The 21,381-nt window shown below is 73.9% G+C and overlaps 3 protein-coding genes across 3 annotated transcripts; 2 read left to right on the top strand and 1 right to left on the bottom strand.

Annotated features, from left to right (window-relative positions):
• Positions 1 to 7,209: 7,209 nt before the first annotated feature.
• On the top strand, positions 7,210 to 7,560 carry AURANDRAFT_21177 (hypothetical protein; the record flags this gene model as incomplete). The annotated part of the gene is made up of 1 exon (XM_009035693.1): positions 7,210 to 7,560. One exon carries the CDS (start codon positions 7,210 to 7,212, stop codon positions 7,558 to 7,560), a length of 351 nt encoding a protein of 116 aa, XP_009033941.1.
• Positions 7,561 to 9,780: 2,220 nt separating this feature from the next.
• AURANDRAFT_21145 (hypothetical protein) lies at positions 9,781 to 9,939 on the top strand (the record flags this gene model as incomplete). Its single annotated transcript, XM_009035694.1, has 1 exon — positions 9,781 to 9,939. One exon carries the CDS (start codon positions 9,781 to 9,783, stop codon positions 9,937 to 9,939), a length of 159 nt encoding a protein of 52 aa, XP_009033942.1.
• Positions 9,940 to 9,943: 4 nt separating this feature from the next.
• AURANDRAFT_61783 (hypothetical protein) lies at positions 9,944 to 13,041 on the bottom strand (the record flags this gene model as incomplete). The annotated part of the gene is made up of 3 exons (XM_009035502.1): positions 9,944 to 11,033; positions 11,076 to 11,875; positions 12,073 to 13,041. 3 exons carry the CDS (start codon positions 13,039 to 13,041, stop codon positions 9,944 to 9,946), a joined length of 2,859 nt encoding a protein of 952 aa, XP_009033750.1.
• Positions 13,042 to 21,381: the final 8,340 nt, after the last annotated feature.

Below are 21,381 nucleotides of genomic sequence, written 5' to 3'. Positions count from 1 at the left end.
ATGCGCGCGGCGCTCGTATTCCTGGCGGTGGCCTCCGGCTGGTCTCCAGCGCCGCGACGCACCCGCGCGACATCCCTCCGAATCTGGCCCACTGAAAAATCCTGGGACGAGGAATGGATGGAGGCGCATCCGAGCAAGAATGGCGAGGCGAAGGCGCCCAAGGCGGCGAAGGCCGACGGGTTGAAGAAGCCCGACGGCGGGCGCGTGCCGTCCATGCAGGAGCTCATGGGGATCGTCGAGGAGAAGCACCTGACGCGGCAGCGCGAGGCCGAGGACCGCGGGAAGCGGAGCCCCGAGCAGAACATGATGGACGGGTCGCGCGACGTCTACCTCGAGCAGCTCGAGGGCCTCTCCGGGCGGCGGAGCGCCCTGGCCTCCGCGAAGCGGCCCCAGTTCATCGTCGCCGTCGTGCTCGGCAAGGCGCTCTGCTCCGGGCGCATCTCCGTCGAGCACGCGGCGCGGTGCTCCGCGCTCGCGCGCGCGCTCCTGGAGCGGCGCCTCGACCCGGACCAGGTCGTCTTCACGGCGTCGGCGGCGTCCAAGGCCGAGGGCTGCGGGGACGACGCGACGGTCGCGTGCAGCTACTTCCTCCACCTCTGCGAGGCGCTCGGCGTGCCGCTCGACCCGGAGTCGCTCGTCGTGAGCCCGACGCCCGTGACGACGCGCGTGGGCATGCAGGCCCTGCTCGAGCGCTTCGTCGTGCCCCAGCTCTCGGCGACGGCGGGGCTGCACCTCACGTTCTTCGCGTCCGACTACCAGCTCAGCCGCCTCGAGCGCATCGGCGCGGTGACGCCGCACCTGTCGCTCTTCGCGCCGCTCGCGGAGCGGCGCGACGTCTTCCTCCAGCACGTCGCGGCGACGGAGGCGCTCTACAAGACGAACACGACGCGCAAGGGCCAGCGGCCCCGCATGCCGTCGCTCAGCGCGAAGGACGGCGGCGCGACGAGCTGGGCGCTCGAGAAGGTGCTCTACCCGCCGGGCCTGCTCATCTCCTCGGGCGACGCCTTCGCGGCGTCCTTCCTCGCGCAGACCCACGTCATCTTCGACTCGCTCGTGCCGCTCCTGCTCAACTTCCACGCGATCGTCAACAACTGTGTGGAAATCAATTTGGGGGGTCCCCACCAAACTTCAGAACTCTCTATCTCGGTCAAATCGAAGTCGATTCGGCTGATTTTTGGACGGATCGATTGCTCTCGTCGAGTTCTCGAAGCACAGCGAAAGAGTCTGGTCCAAATCGTTCGATTACGCGCACATTGAAGTCGGGTTGAAGATTTGATTTCCACACAGGTCAACAAGGAGGAGATCCTCGCGGCCGAGTACTACGACGACCTGCTCCTCGCGAAGCGGCGCGTGTCCGAGCAGCTCCAGCTCGTCGACAGCCCCATGCGGCCCGCGGCGCTCCGCCTGAAGACCATGGCCACGGCGAGCCCCCACGCGCTGGCCCGCCAGGCGGCCGCGGCGCGGGCCGACGGCGACGGCGACGACCGGCGGCGACAGGACGAGGCCGCGGGCCAGCAGTTCGTCGACGAGGCCCTCGAGCGCGTCCTCGCGCGGCTCAACGAGATCGAGCGGCTCGTGCGGCCCGCGGCGACGCGCGAGGGCTACCTCGACGCCGCGGACTGGGAGCGCGCGCTCGCGCTGCTCCAGGCCGTCCTCGCCGAGGCGCGCGCGGCGACGGACCCGGACGCGCCCCTGCCGGCGTCGGAGTGGGGGCGCCTCGTCGACGAGGACGAGCCCGACTACGGCGACCTCGCGCTCAGCGAGATCGCCGACTTCAACCGCCTCCGCGACGAGCGGAGCCTCGTCGAGGAGGGCACGGGGGACGCGCTCTACTAAGGGGAGAGCGCTCCTTTAGAAGAGGCGCCCCTCGGGCCGCCGAGGTACCCCGCGCCCGCCTGGATAAGCGCCCCTCGGGCCGGAACTGGGACTCGTCGCGAAGTTCGTCGCACCCGCCGGGGAACGCGCTCTACGAAGGGAGAGCGCTCCTTTAGAAGAGGCGGCCCTCGGGCCGGAACTGGGACTCGTCGCGCACGGGCGCCGCGTGGTAGGGGACCGTCTCGTCCCAGCGCACGCGGCGGCCGCCGCCCCCATAGGCGTGGAGCTTCGCGTTCTGGTTGTGCGCGAGCACCTGTGTGGAATTCAGCCACTGGTTTGGGTGGTCCTGACCAAACTTGAGAATTCTCTAGCTCGGTCAAATCGAAGTCGATTCGGCTGATTTTTGGACGAATCGATTGCTCTCGTCGAGTTCTCGAAGCACGGCCGAAGAGATTGCGTCGAAACTGTCGCATACGCTCACATCGAAGTCGGGTTGAAGATTTGAATTCCACACAGGCGAGCACGATCTGCGCCGCGGACGGCACGGGCGTGCGGTGCGCCAGGTGCTTGGCGCCGAGGTCGCGGTTGCTGTAGTGGTCCATGCCCTTGGTGCAGAAGTAGGAGCCCGTGCCCTCGGGCGCCATGTCCTTCTCGCCGTCGAGCACCGCGCCGGACCCGTCCGTGTCGCGGCCGAAGACGATCGAGTCCACGGACGCGTCGAGCGCGCCCCGGAAGACCTTCTTGGACGAGGACACCTCGGTCCAGACCGGGTTCTCCATCTTGCCCCCGAGCTCCGTGGACCCGTCGCCGTCCTGGTCGCGGCCGAAGACGATCGTGTCCACGGACGACGAGAACATGGTCCGCCGGCCCGCGCAGCCCTTGCGGCTCACCTCGGCGACGTCGAGCACGACGCCGGACCCGTCCATGTCCCGCCCGAAGACGATCTCGTCCACCGACGAGTCCTGGCCCGCGTGGCTCACGTGCGCGCGCTCGCCGCGGCCGCCGAAGCGGCCCACCTCCGCGTACGCGGGCACGCGCTCGTCGTTGCCGACGAGTTTGGCCATGCCCGTGTCCCTCGTGTCGTAGTGGGCCCGCCCCTGGCCCTCGAGGCCGCAGAGCCCGGGCTTCGGCGGCGACCCGAGCTCCGTCGTGTGGTGCCGCGGCGCGCGGCGCCGGAGGCTCGCCTCGTCGGGCAGCGCCACGTGGGGGCCCAGGGGCACGTACTCGTCGCGCCGCCGCTGCTCGGCGAGGTCCCGCGGCAGCCGCGGCGACAGGCTCAGCGCGCCGGACGTCGCGAGCTGCGAGCCCCGGGGCGACCGCCGCGGGCAGCCGTTGTGGTCGAAGGGCGTCCACTCGTCGTTCTGCTTGACCTCGTTGCGCAGCGGGAACCGCGTCTGGAGCACGCCCTTGGTCCGCTCGCTCGTCTCGCGGTCCTGGGCCCGCGCCGTGAGGATGGAGTCGCGCGCGCCGCGCATGCCGGCGCGCCGAGCGTGGGCGGAGCGGGCAGCCCCCACCTCTATCGTTTTATTAGTATGTCACCATTGGCTTCTTTCCCTACACGTTTAGCCCAGGTTTAAAATCAAAAACCCGGCAAACCGGCCTCGGGCTGCCTCTCCGCGGAGAGGCTCGTCGTCTCCGACGACAGCGGCGCGAGGCTCGAGCGGTCCTTCGCGCGTCGTCGGCGCCGCGACCATGCCCGCGCGGGCCCTGTCGCGGAACGGGCTGCCGCCCCGCAAGGCGGCGCCGGAGAGCACGCCGGGCGAGACGGCGCCGTCGCCGAGCGTGCTCGACCTCTTCGAGGGCGAGCTCATGGACGGCGAGACGACGCTGAAGCTCGAGGCCCTCGCGGCGCTCCACGAGCGCAAGGTCGCCACGCTGATGAAGAGCATCGGGTCGCACAAGGACGAGATCAAGAAGCTCAAGGCGCAGTCGAAGGAGCACCGGCGGTCGCAGCTCATCCAGGAGCTCCGCGGGAAGCTGCGCGAGCAGGAGCTGGCCGTCGACGTGCTCAAGGAGGCCCTCGTCGAGGGCCCCCGCGGCGCCCTGAGCGCGGACCAGGTCAACGAGCTCGTCATCTGCCGCACGCTCGGCGGGCCGAAGCGGTTCCGGCCGAAGACGCGCGAGGAGCTGCAGAACGAGCTGGCGGCGGCGACGCGCCGGAACGACGCCCTCGCGAAGCGCGCCGAGCGCTCCGAGGCGCGGGCCAAGGAGGCCTGGGCGGCGCGGCCCGCCGCGCGGCCGCGCCGCGACGAGCGCGAGGCCGCCGCCGACGGCGGCGGCGACGACGCGGGCGGCGCGACGCCCGCGCTGCTCCGCGACGGGTCCGGCCCGGAGGAGCTGCCGTCGGCGGCGCACCTGCGCGAGGTCGGCGAGCTGACGAACCGCCTCGAGGAGGCGGAGGTGGGCATCTCGCGGCGCGAGCTCCGCATCGCGGAGCAGCGGCGCGAGACCGACAGCCTCCGCGCGGCCGCGTACGCCGCGGAGCGGGCCCTCGACAAGCTCCGCGACGAGCGGCGCGACGAGGGCGACGCGCGCCAGGCGGCGGCGGACGCGCGGAGCGCCCGCGACGCGAGCGAGCGGCGCGCCGCGGAGCTCGAGGGCGAGGTCGAGAAGCTGCGGCTCGAGCTCGAACACGCGACGGCCGCGCACTTCGCGGACGAGGAGGCGCTCCGCCACGACTTGGACGTGCTCCGCGACGAGCTGAGCAGCGCCCTGGCCAACGAGGCCGAGCTCCAGTCCGCCGTGCGCAGCGAGCGCGAGCGCGCGGGCCGCGCCGCGAAAGCTGAAGTCGGCGCGAAGCACGACTCCGAGGCGCGCGTCGCGTCCGCGGAGCGCGCGCTCCGCGACGCCGTGCGCCTCCGCGAGAAGCTCGAGGCCAAGTACGACGCGCGCGAGCGGGACGTCGTCAAGGAGCGGGAGGCCCTGCGCCTCGACCACCGCCGCGCGCTCGCCGACGAGTCGCGGTCCGCGAAAAGGCGCGTCGACGAGGTCGGCCGCGCCGCGCGCGCGGACGCCAAGGACCTCAAGGCGGCCCAGGACGAGGCCCGCGTCGCAACCGCAAAAGCGGAGATCCTCCAGGGCCACGTCGACGCGCTCCACCACGAGCTCCGCGCGTCCGCGGACGCGCGCGCGGACGAGCGCGCCGCGGACGAGGCGAGCAAGCTCGCGCTCACGGAGAAGGTCGGCGCCCTCGAGCGCGCCCTCGCCACGGAGCGGGGCAAGCGCGACGTCGAGCAGGTCGAGATCGACCTGCGGGCGGACCGGTTGAGCCGCGAGGCCCTCAACCACAAGGCGCGCGCGGACCACGTGGAAGCCGAGATCGGCGGCGAGCGCGACCGCCGCGCGGCCGCGCAGAAGAACGAGACGAAGCGCGCCGCCGAGGCGGCCCTCTTCAAGAAGCGCATGGACGAGTGCCGCCTCGAGAACAGCGGCCTCCGGGCGAAGCTGAGGGATCTGGAGGCGAAGCTCGGCGCCGCGGCCCAGGACCGCGCGGTCGCGGAGCACCGCGCGACGGAGGCGCTCCTGCTGGCGACGCAGCGCGGCGGCGACGACGGCGTGCTCGACGCCGGGTCCACGGCGTCCGCGGCGTCCGCGCTGACGCCCGTCCAGACCGACGACGAGCTCTACGCGACGCGCGCGGCGCTCGCGGCGCACATGAAGCTCGCGGACGCCTACGCCAACGCGTCGGCGGTGAAGGCGGCGCCGCGCGTGGCGCGGAATCTGGAGGAGGCGCACCGGCGGGCCCTGGACGTCGCGCGGCGCGAGCTCGAGCGCGCGCTCGCGTCGTCGCGGCCGCTCGCGGTATTCTACGGGTCCATGCTCACGCGCATCGAGGCGCGTCAGGTCAAGGTGCCCCTCGCCGCGCCGGCGGAACCCCCGTCGCGGCGAAATTCCGCATCGTCGGACGACCGCCGCGCGCGGCCCGCGGCCGCGAAGACGCCCAAAACCGTCGCGTTCACGCCCGCGACGCCCGCGGCGACGCAGCGCCTCCACCACCACCACGGCACGCACGTGTCGCGGACGCCCGGCGCCGAGCTCGCCGCGCCGACGCCGGCCGTCGACGGGCCCGCGCTCGAGGTGAAGATCCGCGGCCTCGACGACGACCGGCTCCGCGAGCCCGACACGCCCCTCGACGACCGCTACCTCGGCGACGACGACGGCCTCGAGTTCTCCGAGTACAGCCAGGGCTCCGCGAGCTCCCGGCCCTCGCGGCGACCCGAGCCCAGCCCGGCCGCGAGCTCCGCGTCCCTCGGCTCGTCCCGCTCCCGGCGCTCCCACGACGGCTCCCTCTCGTCGCGCACCTACAGCGTCGGCAAGTACGCGTCCGGCTCCTCCCGCTCGTCCTAAGTGCGCCTGTTTTGATTATTCGTGAGTGCTGCCGACCTATTCAGAGTCCCGATCGACTTCAACAACCTCGTTGCAGTCGCTTTTGCAGTCGGATCCATTCGCCAGCCATGGGAGCTGCCCGACGCTCTCTCGCCGGGCTGCTGCTGCTCGCCCATATCGTTGCGGAGGCGGAGGATATGACGCTCTGCGCCACGTTGAACCAGAGCAGGGTCTTCGGCGTCCAGGAGCGTGGAACCTGCGCGGCCTTTTGCGCGTCGCAGGGCGAGGTCTGCCATCGCGCCTGCGACGCCACGAGCCACGCCGATTGCGTCTGCGACGAGACGCCGTGGGAGTCCGCGGCCTGCACCGCGCGCTGGGGCACGAAACTCTGCGCGTGCAACCCGCGCGGCGCTCCGGCCGACGCCGGCGCCGACGCGGTCTATTTCTCGTCGACGGACCTGAGCCGCGGCGACGCGGCGACGCAATCTCCGCCGGCGCCGGAGGCCGCGCGGGCGGTCGCGGAGCCCGCCTACGGGGAGACGTGCGACGAGGACGAGGCCCTCGTCCTCGAGCCGCAGCTGCTCAGCCGGTCGCCGCGCGTCTTCTTCTACCCGCGCTTTCTGACGAACCCCGAGACCGACCAGCTCCTCAAGGCCGCGCGGTGGCACCCGGCGTCCTGTGGCCGTGACGATCTTCGAGGGATTTTGACCGGGAAAACGATGAAAAATCGTCACCGACATGCCTGGTAGGTGGCACCACATGGCGGAGAGCGGCGTCCGCGGCGGGCGCAAGGCGTCGCGCGACAGCAGGGTCGTCTACTACGGGTCCCGGGGCCGCGCGGCGTTCTGCCCGACGCCCGGCCGGACGCCGCAGCGCTGCGACGCGCCCGTCGACCTCACGACCGACGACGTCCACGCGCGGGTCCTGCGGCGCGTCGCGCGGGAGACGAAGTTCACGAGCGACCACTTCGAGGAGCTCCACGTGAGCCACTACGCCGCGGAGCCCGCGCGGAACGCGTCGTTCTACGTGGAGCACGTCGACGGCCCCTGGCGCGCCGCGACGCTCATCATGTACCTCAGCGACGTCGTCGCCGGCGGCGAGACCGTCTTTCCGAAGATCGCGCGGCCGGGCGCGTCCGCCGCGCGCGCGGCCGCGCTCGCGCACCAGCACGGCGGGCCGACGGTCTCGGAGCTCGCGCGCGTCTGCGACGACGACGCGGTCCTGAAAATCCGACCCGCGAAAGGCGCGGCCCTCCTCTTCTACTCGCTGACGCCCGACGGCCGCGAGGAGGACAACGCGCGGCACGCCGCCTGCCCCGTGGTGGAGGGCGACAAGTGGACCGCGCAGCAGTTCATCACGCGCGCGCCAAAGGAGCAGAGCCTCTACGACGGGCAGGAGGCGAACCTCGGGGGCTACTAAAGTCCGTGCGGGACCTCAAGGCAGCCTGTGTGCGCTCCTGTGCATGCGGCTCCTCGTAGGGGCGGCTCGCTTTGTTTTTTCGGGAGCCGCGGCGTCTCGTACAGACCCCCCTGATGATTTGCGCACGACTCGGGGCGTCGACTCTTGCCGAGAGCCCAACTGGCGCCTGGATGCGTCTCTCAACGTAGGACTCCCGGGAGGAGGCGGGGGCCGCGCCCCCGGGGTATCTCTGCCGCGGCGGTCGGAGATGCCGCACTGCCCAGCCCCTTGGTCCGTTGAGGCCGTCTGCGAGACTTCTGCGAAGACCAGCCCGGCTCGATCCCCAAGAGAGGCTGCGCACTGCCACAAACAAAAATTTTATCGCCACACGTCGTCATCAGGTAAAAAAGCCGCGGGAGGCCTCGATCTGAAGCGACGGGTTGGCACGCCGCGTCGTCGTCGCTCGTCTCTCGGCCGGCCGGCCTCGTCGCGCCACCTCGAGATCCTGTCCGAGCATGACGCGGTGGAGGAGCTTGCCGTGGGCGCTTGCTTTCTGTCTGAGCTTCGTGCCCATTTGTGACGCGGCGGCGGCCGAGGCGTCGGAGCTGGAGGCCTACGCGCGCGCGTGGGCGACGGGCGGCGACGGGGCGCGCGGCGGCGCCGGAGCCGAGGGCGAGTGGCTCCGGGGCTTCGGCCCCATCGACGTCGCGTGCACGATCGAGATCGACCGCGTCGGCCTCGACGGGTCGGGCGCGCCCCCGGGCTTGACCTGGGTCTTCGCGGACGGCAGCCGCCTCGCCGTCGACGCCGGCGCCGAGTCGGCCGCCGCCGCCGCGGCGCGCTTCGCCGCGCGGCCGGCGGTCTGCGAGTACCGTCCGGGCGGCGGCGGCGACGGGCGCGACTTTCCCGACGTCGCGCTGCTCATGGTCGCGAGTTCGCCGGCCTACCTCCTCCGGCTCTGGCCGCTGCTGCTGAACAAGCTCTTGTACGCGACGGACGCGGGCCTCCGGCCCTTCGTCTGGGTCGGCGACCTGCCGCGCGCGGTCCAGCGGCCGACGCTCCGGGCGTGCTTCGAGTCCAAGCAGGCGGCCTGGGCCCGCGGCATGGCCCGGTCCGCCGCCGAGGGGCGGCGCGTCCTCCGGGCGCACGTGGCGGCGCCTCAAAGGTCAAAAAAAAAAAAAGACGTCGACGCGCGGCCGGCCCACGGCTACTCCTTCTACGACGGAGCGATGGCGCGGGACGAGCGCGGCCGCCAGTACGGCGCGCTCGACGACGGCCGGGTCTCGAACCACCACATCAAGATCGTCGCGACGCTCGCGGCGCTCGGCGAGCCGTCGATCCGCGGCGCGTACTACGCGGACCTCGACACGTCCGTCGCGCATCCCTGGGTCGTCGGCGGCGACGTCTTGGACGAGCACGCGCGGGGCGAGTCGGACGTGACGTTCAACTACGACGCGCCCTCGGGCCCCGCCAAGGTCGCCGCGTTCCGCTGGCAGGTCCGGAGCTCGCACTTCTACGCGCGCGACTCGGTCGCGGGCCGCGCGTTCTTCGCGCGCTGGTTCGCGAACCGCTGCACCTTCAAGGACCAGTTCAGCCTCTTCCACACGATCCTCGAGCTCGCCGACGACGCGGGCTGCATCGACTACCGCGGCGAGGTCTGGAGCGAGCTCACCTACAACGAGGCCCTCCACGGCTCGAAGCACGACCTCGCGAGGCGGCTCCCCGGCGTCGCCCTCGACTGCGCGCGCGTCGACGCGCGATGCCCGGACTGGACCTTCCGGAAGCGCGGCGCGACGTGCTCCCGACACGCGACGCCGAACCTCATCGACGCGCTCTACCACCGCTCCCTCGCGGGCCGCCGGGACGCGCAGGTCTTCGCCTTCGACGGCGGCAACATCACCGTCGCGATTCAGGGCAGCACAAGAGAGCGAGATTCCCAACTTCAAAGGCTCCGATCTCGGCCGTGTTCCACTCGTTTCGGCTGAGTTTTGGACGAGCGATCATCTCTCGGAACGGCCTCGACGCGTGGATGCTTTTCTCGTAACGCGCGCGCGCGGAACACTCACGTTGAAGCGACGTTGAATCACTCTTGTGCTGCCCAGGTCGCGAACGCGTGCTTCACCACGCGCGGCACGCCGCTCGAGAACACGACGAGGTGCGTCTCCTACGACCCCGAGGAGTACGTCGCCAAACTCGGCATCCGCGCGCGCGACAGGACGCGCCACGCCTGGGGGTGATAAGATGATGGTCAAGGTCATCGCGCCGCCGGAGCGCGAAATGTCCGCGTGGATCGGCTGCTCGGTCATGGCCAGCTTGTCGACCTTCTCGAGGAGTTGGATCAGCCGCCAGGAGTACGAGGCGGACGGCGCCGCGGCCGTCGTCCAACGCAAGCTAGCCTAGTACGTTAGATCACGAGGCCCGCGAGCTCCTCGAGGGACAGGGTCCCCGTCGCGTCGAGGGGCTTCGGCGACGCGGCCGCGCGGACGCCGAACTCGATCTGGCCGAACGCCTCCTCGTCGGGCTCGTCGTCGCCCTCGTCGTCGATGGTGTGGAGCGCCGGGTCCCGGCCGTAGGCCGAGTAGGTCCCGACGGACGCGGGCGACGACGCTGCGGACGACGGCGTCCGCAGCGCGCCGCGCGGCGGCCGCGCCGACGCGCGGCCCGGCGTGCCGGCCGCGTCGAAGCCGACGCCGCGCGGCGGCGTCGGCGGCGGCGGCGCGCGGACCTCGCGGCCCCGGGGCTCCGGCGAGTCGTCCGCCGCGGGGGGCGGCGGCGGCGGCGCCGCGGGCGGCCGCCGCGCGTATTTCGGGCTCGGCGCCGCCGCCGGCGCGGGCCCGTCGCCCGAGAGGAGCGCGACGGCGCGGCGCGTCTCGTCGAGCTTCTCCTGCGTCGCGAACGCGTCCGCCCGGGCCTTCCGCAGCTCGCCGAGCGCGCCGTCGAGCTCGAGCGCGAGGCGCCGCGTCTTCACGGTCTCCTCCGCGAGCCGCAGGGCGAGGCCGCCGTCCTCGGCCGCGCCGAGCGCGCGCTCGAGCACCTGCTCGCGGTGCTCCTTCCGCCGCAGCGCGTCCTCGAGGCTCGCGCAGCGCGCCTCGAGGTCGCGGCACCGGCCGGGCGCGGCGTCGCGCGCGCCGCCCCCGGCGACCCGGGACCGCGCCGACGCCCTGCGCGCGGCGGCCTTGTGCTCGCGCGCGGCGCGCTCCGCGGCGACCTTGCCCTCGTTCGCGATCTCCAGGAGCCGGAGCGTCGACCGGAGCGCCTTGACGCGCGCGACGTCGCGCCGCCGCAGCTTCTGGCACTCGGCGCTGAGCGACGCCAAGCGGCTCTCGGCGTCGGCCTTGGCGCACCAGGCCCGGTGCCGCTCCGCGCGCGTCGTCCGCAGCTCGCGCGCGTGCACGACCAAGGTCGACGGGTCGATGCGCGGCGAGAGCATGGCTGCGGCCGACGACACTGTTACGACGCCCACCACCTCTTGCCACAGCTCGGATTTGATTTCGCTTCATGCTGAAGTCAACATGAAGAAAGCAAAACAGGTTTACCGCCGTCGCTGCTTGGGGATGCCCGCCTTCTTCTTCGGGCCGTCGTCCTTGGCCGGCGGGCTCTCGCCGAGCTTGAGGAGGTACTCGAGGGCGAGGCGGAGCGGGTCCGGCGGGAACGCGAACTTGCCGTCGTCGTTGAGCGGCGGCTGCTCCGGGAGGAACTTGCCGATCTTCGACGTGATGGCGTCGTGGTCGTCGTGGACCTCCTTGCGCCGCTTGCGGTAGACGGCCTCGTCGATGCACATCGTGCCCGCGATGAAGGCCTCGGCCGCGGCGACGCGCGCGACGAGGTCGTCGACGGCACCGTCGAGCGCGTCGAGGTCGACGACGACGTCCGCGACGGACTCGTGCTTCTTCGCGGCGACGTCGAGCGTGGGCCGGTCGTCGCGGTAGTGGGGCACCCACTGGGCGACGAGCGTGCACGACTCGATGAGCCGGTTGCGGCTCCCGGAGAACGAGCAGTGCTGGCAGGGCCAGACGAGCGTGCACTGCGGGCACCGGTGGGGCGGGAGCACGACGCAGTGGAGGGTCGACGGGTGGTCCAGGGAGCAGTGGCCGAACTCGTTGAAGACGCGGCAGGAGCCGCACTTGACAAAGTTCGTGCAGTCGATGGAGTCGTCGCGCTCGGGGAGCTGCGCGCGGCGCGCGAGGCCCCGCGTCGCGAGCTCCTGCTCCGACACGTGCTGGCAGGGCGGCCGCAGCGTGCAGACGGCGCAGCGGTCGATGGGGTCGCCCAGCGCCGCCTTGGCGGCGATCTTGCGCTTCGCGTTGAACGCGTCGGGCGCGAACTCCTTGCAGACCTGGGCAGCAAAAGGGTGCGAAATTCCCAACTTCAAAGGCTCCTATCTCGGTCGTTTTCCGCTCGTTTCGGCTGATGTTTGGACGAGCGATCATCTCTCGGAGCGCTTTCGAAGCGTGGGTGCTGTTTCCGGAACGCGCGCGCGCGGACTCACGTTGAAGCGACGTTGAATCACCCTTTTGCTGCCCTGTTGCAGACGTTGACGTACGACGCGTACTCCCATTTCGCGAAGACGCGCTGCAGGCTCCGCACGGCCCGCCCGAGCTCGCCGCGGCCCGCCTTGGCGTGCTCGAAGAGCATGACGGCGCCGCGGTGCTCGTAGCCCACGCGCTCCCGCGACGCGACGTTGAGGAAGACGCCGAGCGCGTCGCCCTTGTCGAGGCGCCGCATCGGCAAGATCGCGCAGCGCTTCGCGAACTTGTCGATGATGCGGTCCTTGTTCAGCGCCGTGAATAAAAAGCCCACGGTCTTGTCGTAGGAGATCATGTTGTGGTAGACGCCCTGCTGCGCGTGGGGCGTCAAGGAGTCGATGCCGTCGAGGACGACGAACTTCGTCGACCCCTCGCCGTTGACGCGCTCCGCCTCGCGGACGAAGGCCTTGAGCTTCTTCTCGAGGTCGCCGGCCGTCTTCGCGTCGGCGGAACTCAGGCGCAGCGTCGGGTAGGCGCCGCCGCTCGCGCGCTGCTGCTTCGCCTTCTTGCCCCGCGACCGCTTGCTCTTCGCGGAGCCGTCGTCGGCCGCGAAGCCCCGGAGGAACGCGAGGCACGCCGCCGTCTTGCCCGCGCCGCGCGGGCCGTGGACCACGAAGTTCTGCAGCTCCTTCTTCTGCGCGCAGCTCTGGAGCGCGCCGAGCGCCTCCCGGTTGAGCTTCGGGTTCGCGAAATCCGCGAGGTGCTCCGGGAAGTAGCGCTCGACCCAGTCGTCCGATGCGTCGTGGGGCAGCGCGCGCCGCGGCCGCAGCACGGCGTGCACGCTCCAGATGCGGTTCCGCTTGCTCAATATGTTGCGCTCCGCCGACGACGTGATCTTGGAGATGTCGACCTGGGGGCCCGCGTCCGCCGCCTCCTCCGCGACCTCGACGGCCTCCTCGGCGTCGTCCTCCTTGTAGAGGTCGTCGAACTCCTCGAGGCCCTCGACGTCGTCGTCGTCGACCTCCCAGTCGGCCATCGTCGCGCCGCGCCGCGCGCGGACGGCGCCAACCGCGCGCGCGCTAGGGGCTCGATCGATGGGCTGCCCCGACACAGTGCACTCGATGGTGAACACAGTGCATCGATGTTGCTGTGTTTCGACGACAGCCATGGGACCGCTACAATCGCCGCCTTCGCAGCTGGCGTAGGACGTCACCGCTAGCAATAAATCGCTGCCTTTGCAGCTGCCGTAGGACGTCTGATCGCTAGCAACAAATCGCCGCCTTCGCAGCTGGCGTAGGACGAAGTATCGACCGCGAGCGATGGGCGACGACGCGGCCTTCGAGGCGGCGCTGCGCGCCGCGCTCTCGAAGCTCATCGCCGTGAAGCCGCGCGCCTGCGTCGAGCCGCCGCGCGCGTCGAAGCTCGCGCGCTGCGCCAGCGTCGCGTCCTACTGCGCGAACTTCGGGTGCCGCGCCGTGCGCGTCGTGGCGACGTCGACGGGCCGCGGGCTCGAAGCGACGCGGCCGCTCGCCGCCGACGAGTTTTTATTCGCGGAGCGGCCCGTGCTCGCGATCGACGACGCCGGCGACAAGGCGGCGAACGCCGCCGCCTTCGCGGCCGCGGCGCGCGACCGACGCGACGCGGCGCTGACGTCGCTCCTGCGCGACCTGTGCCGCGACGCGGCCGGCGACGCCGTCGCGGGCGCGTATTTGAGCAACGCCTTCGAGATGGACGCGAGCGACGCGACCGGCATGTTCCCGCTCGCGGCGATGATGAACCACAGCTGCGGCGACCACAACTGCGCCTTCTTCTGCGACGGCGGGGCGCTGTACGTGCAGACAACGCGGGCCGTCGCGGCCGGCGAGGCGCTGACGCTGTGCTACGTCGCGGCTTTGGGCGACGTGCGGTCGACGCGCCAGCGGCGCGCGGAGCTCCACGCGTCCTTCCATTTCGTCTGCGCCTGCGCGCGCTGCGCGGCGGACGACGGTCCGCCCCCGAAGCGACGCCGCGCGGCGTAATTCACACACAGGGGGTGGTTAGGGAAACTCAGTAGTCGTCGTCGTCGCGGGGTCAACTCAGTAGTCTTCGTCGTCGCGGCGCGGCGGCGCGGCGTTCTTCGGCCGGTCCTCCTCCTTGGGGTCGAAGACGCGCGCGCGGCGGCACTCGAGCGGGCAGCCGTGGCCGCGCGCGCCGCAGTTGTAGCAGAAGCGGGCGCCGCAGCGGCAGGTCATGTGGTCGCAGGCCGCGCTCTTCTCGACCAAATTCCGGCAGTCCGGGCACCGCTGCCACTTGTCGCGCCAGACGGCCGCGTCGCGGCCCGCGAGCGCGTCCGCGCAGGGCCCGTCGTGCGCCTCCTGGCGGCAGTCCGGGCAGACGGCGACGTCGCACTCGGGGCACCGGGCGCCCGCGGCGAGGTCGACGACGGCGTCGCACTGCTTCGGGCACCAGCACTTGCGCGGGCCCCGGACGCGCGCGGCGCGGGCGAACGCCTTGACCTTGGCGACCTTGGCGGGCGAGAGCAGCGGGCCCCGGCCCAGCACGTGGGCGCCGAGCTGGGCGGGCGCCAGCGCCGCCCGGCAGTGGGGCGCGAAGCAGGGCAGGCCCGCCTCGGTGAATCGCGCGGCGTCGCCGAGCTGCTGGTCCGCGAACTCGCGGAAGCAGCTCAGGCAGGCGCCGCCGACGTGGCCGCAGACGCCCGCCACGCACGCGCCGAGCGTCTCGCCCCGCGGCAGGCGGTCGAAGCAGACCGCGCAGTCGACGACGTCGCGCCACGTCGTCGTCCAGTGGAGCAGCGACGACCGGCACTGGGAGATGAGGTCGCCGAGCGCGAAGCCCGGCGTCGCGCCGCCGTCGTGGAAGGGCAGCGCCGCCCAGGCCTCGGACGCGTCCGGCGGGGGCCGCTCGCCGGCGAGGCGCCGCGCGCGGTCGTCTAAGAAGCCGCAGGGGCTCGCGCGGCTCGCCGGGGGCACGCCCCGCGCCTCGAAGAGGGCCGCGACGCGCCGCGCGTAGCGCTCCACGACGTCGCGCTCCAGCTCGTACTCCTCGCGGTACGTGTCGGCCTTGTCGAAGGCCTCGCGCAGGCTCGCGGCGTCGAGGACGTCCGGCATCGCCGGCGCCGCGCCCTGGCGGCTCGAGAGGCGCGTCCGGAAGTACTCGAGGTCGTCGTGCGCGGCGCGGAAGCGGTCCCGGCGGTCCTCGAGCTCCGCGGCGCACTCGGCGGCCGCGGCCTCGAGGAGCGCCGCGTCGGCGCGCGCGGGCTCGCCGCAGGCGGCGAGCGCGGCGCGCCACGTCGCGCCGCGCTTCGGCGGCGCGTCGCCGAGGGCGGCCGCGGCCGCGCGCATGGTCCCGAGCGACGCGTCGACGGACCGCGCGCGCACGCGCGCCTCGACGAGCGCGACGAGCGTCGACCGCTTCGCCAAAGCCTCGTCCGTCGCGACGTCCTCGCGGTCGAGCTCCGCCTGGTTCGGCAGCAGGGCCCTGAGCATGGACGGCGCGACGACGAACGTGCCCTGGTCGACCTGGCGCACGGCGGCCGCGTGCCGCCAGTGGCCGCCGGCGGGATCGTAGTCGACGGCGACGCGCCAGTTCGCGCCCTCGCGCGCGACGAGCAGCGCCGACGTCGAGTACGAGCGCGCGCCTTCGTAGGACCAGACGACGGCGTCGTCCGGCGCGAGGCCGTAGCGGCGCCGCGCCTCCGCGACGCGCCGCGAGAGCCGCGCGTGGCGGTCCATGTTCCGGTGGAAGTGCGCCCGCGCGGCCTCGAGGCGCGCGGCGAGGCCCGCGGCGTCGTCGAGGCCCCGGACGCCCTCGAGCGCGTCGGCGCCGCGGGGCGAGCAGGGGTACGTTTTGCTGTGCGCGACCTCGGCCAGGATCGCGTCGACCGCGGACGGCGCGGGCGCGCCCGTCGCCGCCGCGACGCCGTCGCGCGCGGCGACGCCGACCGCCGCCTCCATGGTCGCGACGGACCGGACGTCGCGCAGGAGCTGCGCGATCGTGTCGTAGATGGGCAGCAGCGTCGCGTCGAAGGCCTCCTTGTCGTAGGGCCGCCAGGACAGCTTCGCCGCGCCGACCCAGACGCCGACGTCGGCCGCCGTCGACGGCGCGCCCGCGGCCGCGAAGGCCGCGCCGAGGCCGTAGCGCCGCGCGCCGAGGCCCTCGAGCTCGACGAGGTGCGACCGGTGCAGCGCGACGCGCGCGGCGCCCGCGGCGACCTCGGCGCCGAGCTCCGCGAAGCGGCCGTGCGGCAGGTCGTCGCCGAGCGACACGAGCGCGTCGTCGCAGGGGAAGCGGAGCCGCGCGCGCGCCTTCGCCTGGCCGGCGAGCTCGCACTGCTCGTCCTCGATGCGGCACGTGAGCTCCTGGAGCTCTTCGTAGGCGTCCTCCAGGGCCTCGCCGCCGAGCGAGACGTCGAGCCGCGGTACGGACCGCACGGCGCCGCCCGGGACCGACATGCCGTAGCGGACGCGGTCCGAGGCCAGCGTGGCGCGCTCCTGGAAGACGTAGGTGTCAAAGGTCGCGAGGACGGCGGCCGCGTGCGCGTCGTAGCGCCGCTTGACGTCGTCCGCGGCGTCCGCGGCCGCGACGAGGAGGTGGACGGACTCGGGCGACCGGTCGGTCCGCGCGAGCTCGTCGCGCGCCCGCCGCAGGTCGTCGCTCAGGCCCCAGACCTTGAGGCGCCGGTCCAGGAAGGCGAGGAGCGGCGCGACGGCGGGCCCCCGGCCGACGGCGTCGAGCACCGCCGCCTGCCCCGCGGCCAGCGACGCGCGCTCCCAGGCCTTGAGCGCGCCGAGGCAGAGCGGCGACGCGGACAGGTTGCGCAGCGCCTTGACGCCGCCGTGGACCTCGAACTCGAGGCGCGCGCGCCGCGCGAGCGGGCCCGACGCGCAGAGCGCGGCCGCGGCGACGACGGCCTTGACCGTGTTGCGCTCCGCGCGCTCCGCGGCCGCGACCTCGAGGCGCCCGGCCGTGAGGCAGTTCGCCGTGGCGCCGTCCTTGGTCCAGGACCCGTCGGGCTGGCGCTCCCACGTGGCCGCGCCCGTCGTCCGGGGCGCGTCGTCGGGCGCCGCGCCGCCGTCGATCAGCGGGAACGCCGCGAGCGCCTCGAGCGCGCCGGCGGCGACGAGCGCGTCCCGGGGCAGCGCGAGGCGCGCGGCCGCGTCGTAGCGCGCCGCCTCGCGGCCGGCGACGACGGCGACCGCGGGCTCGCCGACCTCGGGGAGCGCGAGCGACAACGCGCGGTCGTAGAGCTCCGCGGCGGCCGACCGGCCGAGCGTCGACGCCCGGTGGAGCGCGCGCCGCATGGCGCCGACGGCGACGCGCGCGAGCAGCGTCGCCGTCGCCTCGGACCGCCACGCGGCGAAGTGGGCCGCGTCGTCGCGCGCGTCGCGCGCGTCGTCGGCGGGCTCGTCGACGCGCGCGACCGCGGGCGCGTCCTCGTCGAAGAGGCTCCAGCCGCCGCAGTCCGTGAGCGCGGGCTCGTCGTCGTCGTCGGCCGCGGGCGCCGCGCCGGGCCGCTTCGCGAGGATCGCGCCGACCGCCTCCACGGTCGACGCCGACGGCGCGAGCGCCGACCGGTCGCGGTGGTAGCCGATGCGGCAGAACTGGTCGCGCGCGAAGAAGTAGCCCGGCCGCGGGCCGACGTAGGTCGCCGAGTGGACGAACTCCGGGGCGTCGCCGCCCGCGTCTTCCGCCGCACCGAAGACCTTCCACGTCGCCGCGGCGCCCCGGTCCTTCGTCGCCTCGCGCCGGCAGGCGACGAGCGCGCTCGCCGCCGTGCCCCGCGGCGGCGGCGCCGCGAGGCCCGGCAGCCGCTGGACGGCGAGGAGCACGCCAAAGGCCGCGAGCACGAGCGAGTCGACGTCGGCCCAGCGGTCCGCCGCGGCCGCGGCGCTCGCGTAGAGCCGCGCGGCCTCGGCCTCGGCCTCCTCGCGCGCGCCCGCGACGGCCCGGAACGGCTGCCCGACGCCCGGCCGCGCCCCGGCGTCGCCGACCGCGGCGTCGCGCGCGTAGACGAGGATCGACTCGACGGCCAGAGCGTCGAGGCACCGCTGCGCGCGCGACGGCGACCGCGCGAAGCCGTCGAGGAGCGCCGCGAGGCCGCCCAGCGACGCGCCGACGACGGCGCCGCGCCAGGGCCCCGGGGCCGCCGCGGCGCCCGCGCGCGGCTCCGCGACCTCGGCGAGCTCGGCGCAGAAGCCGAACGACGCCGCCGGCTCCGGCTCGTCGTCGCTCATGTCCGGGAACGCGTCGTTCCGATCCCGGCGGCGCCGGACGTACTCCCGCGGCGCCCCGAGGCGGCGGCCGACGGCCGCGGCGGCCTCGACGAGCTCGTAGGCGAGCACGTCGACGAACGTCTTGCCGGTCAGCGCGTTCTCCCCCGCGCGGCACCGCGTGACCCGAATGATCGCGTCCGGCGCGACGTCCGCGTCGAAGCCCGGCGTCGCCGCCACGGCGAGGCTCCACTGCGCGCCGTCGCTCAGCGACAGGCGCGCGCGCTCGCCCTCGCCGAGGGGCTCGACGTCGAGCACCTGGAGCGATACGCCGCCGGCCGCGTCCGCGCCGCCGTCGCCCTCGAGGATCGACGCGATGCCCCCGCGCGTGAGCCGGTCCGCGTCGGGCGCGACGACCTCGACGGACGAGCGCAGGTCCATGCCGAGGCTGTCGTCGAGCCTCCGGGGCGCGGCGCCAAACAGCGCGCCGCCGTCGTCGGGGAGGATCGCGGTCGTCGGCGAGTCGTTCGGCGCCACGAGGAACGTCCGCTTCTTGTAGTCCGGCGACAGCAGGTTCGCGCAGACGACGGCCGGCGCGTCCTCGTCGTCGCCGGCCGCCGCGTCGTCGTCGTCGACGGCCGGCGGCGGCGGCGGCGCGGGGCTCGCGAGGGCCGCCGGCGACGTCGCGGGCCACCCGACGACGACGGCGGCGCGCTCCCGGGGCTCGGCGGCGTCGGTCGCGGGGCTCGCGAGGGCCGCCGGCGACGTCGCGGGGCTCGCGGACGGGCGGGCGGGCGGGGGGCGCTCGCGCCGCGCCGCGGAGCTCCGCGGCTTCCGCCGCGGGACGAAGCTCCGCGCGCCGACGCGCGCCTTCCGCGGCGTCGTCGCCGCGCCGAGCGAGAAGCCCCCGGCCGCGGCCGGCGACGGCGCCTTCGGCGGCGTCGTCAGCGCCGCGCCGAGCGAGAAGGTCGCGGCCGGCGCCGGCGCGAGCGCCGGCGGGCCGAGCGAGAACGCGGCCGCGGCCGCGGCCGGCGCCGCGCCGACGGAGAAGGCGCCCGCGGCGCCGAGCGGGGACCGCGGATCCGCGCCCGGCGGCGCGCCGACGGTGAAGCCGCCCGCGGCCCCGAGCAGGGACCGCGGATCCGCGCCGGCCGGCCCGCCGCCGGTCAAGCCGCCCGGCGCCGCGCCGAAGCCCCCCCCGGGCGCCGCCGGCCCGCGGAGCGGCGGCGGCTCGACGAAGCCCCGGCGCTCCGGCGCGCCGATCGCCTCGTAGCAGTCGCGGACGTGGTCGAAGTCGAAGAGCACGAGCGCCTCGGCGCCGTCCTGCGTGCCCAGGCCCCAGTCGCTCACGGCGATGACGGCGTGCGCGCAGCGCCGCGGCCTTGCGCGACGCGGCCGCGGCGACGAACGCGACGGTCACGTGCGCGCCGTCGGAGACGTCGACGCGCCAGCGCTCGACGGTGCCGGCGACGACGGCGACGGCCGCGACCTGGACGCGTTTCGCCCAGCGGGGGCCGCCGCCGCCCAGGAGCGCGGCGACGGCGCCGGCGTCGACGAGGGACGCCGCGGGCGCCGCGTTCACGCCGCCGACGGCCGCGTCGTGGTGCGCCATGCGGAGCTCCTCGAAGGAGAACGCGCGGTACTCGGGCATCGCCGTGATGGACGCGAGCATGAAGTTCGTCTCGACGACGGGGCCCGCGTTGGCGTCGCCGAGGGTTTCCTCCCTCCGCCCGTCGTAGTGCGCCAGCCGCAGCTCGTCGGGAGAAAACGCGCGGTACTCGGGCATCATCGCGATCGAATGGAAGACCTCGTGCACTCGCTTGCCGCTCGGGAAGGTGACCAGCTCGTCGGTCGCGCGGTACGGGAAGCCGCGGCTCGACGGACCGGCGCACGGCCGCCGGTCCGTCGAGCTCAGCGTCGCGCGGTACGGCGCCCGCGACCGGGGCGCCTCGACCGGGGGCCGCGGCGGCGTCGGCGGCCGCGCCGCGTCCGGCCGCGGCTTCCGCGGCGCGCCGGGCACGTCGCGCTTCGTGCCGCGCGGCGGCGTCGACGGCGGCTTCGGCGGCTTGCCCGGGAGCTGGGCCTTTAAGATCCGCCGCCGCGGGGGCTTCGTCGGCGCCGGCGGGCACACGGGCGCCTTCGGCGGGGCCACGACGGGGGGCGCGACGGCCCCGACGACGCCGGGCGCGGCGACGGGGGGCGCGACGGCCCCGACGACGCCGGGCGCGGCGTCGAAGGGCCGCGGCGCCGGGGCGACGCCGCCGCGCGGCACGTCATGCGGGCCGCCCCCGGGCGCGGGGTCCGCGGGCGGCGCGAGGCTCGGCGAAGGCGCGGGCGACCCCGTCGGGTACGTAGTCGTGCGGGGGTACGAAGGCGGAGCGAACGTCGGGTTGCCGATGGACGCGAGTGCCGTCATGCGCGCTTGTTCGTACCCGCCGATGCTGGCTTGGAGTCCAACCTCCGGGTTTGGGGGCGTGTGATCCAAACCGTTAGACATGGCGCGGGGACCGTCGGGCGTCAAGAAAGAAATCGCTGCGCGCAACAGGGATTTCGAGGACGGCGCTGCTGCGCGAGGCTGCGAGGATGCTGCGTGTCCGAACCGTTGCGAGGGCCTCACGCAGCTACGCGCCGCGCTGCCGAGCTCAGACGGCTGACCTTTTCACCGTTGGCGCTTCAAGTTGAAGGTCAAGTTGCAGTTTCAAATCGACAAGGAGTAGCCTCGGAGCTATGAGTGAGCTAGGCTTACCCTGCGGTTTCAAATCGACTCGGAGTTATGAGTGAGAGATGGGCTTACCCTGCGCGAGCACTTCGCTAACAGCGCGCCCGACGAACCGGTCATTGGGACGGTTGGCCGGGCGGCTGCTGCGGGGGGAACGTCGGCGGCCCGCGCGGCGGCGCGCGGCCCGGGGCCGCGGCGGCCGCGGCCGGCGGCGCCTGGCCGGGCGGGGGGAAGGCGCCCGGCGCGCCCGGCGGGAGCGGGGTCCCCGCGGCCGCCGCCGCGGCCGCGGCGCTCTGCTGCTGCGCGGCGAGCTGCTGCTGGTGCGCGGCGAGCTGCTGCATCTGGAACTGCTGGATCATGATCTGCTGCTGGAGCTGGAGCTGCTGCTGGGGCGTCATGGCGGCGACCTGGGCCGGCGTGACGCCCTGGAGGGGCAACAGCCCCGCGG

This window comes from Aureococcus anophagefferens (genome assembly GCF_000186865.1).
Source record: "Aureococcus anophagefferens unplaced genomic scaffold AURANscaffold_3, whole genome shotgun sequence".
In the NCBI taxonomy this organism is placed as follows: Eukaryota; class Pelagophyceae; order Pelagomonadales; family Pelagomonadaceae; genus Aureococcus; species Aureococcus anophagefferens.
This window is presented reverse-complemented; position numbering and strand designations above follow the sequence as displayed.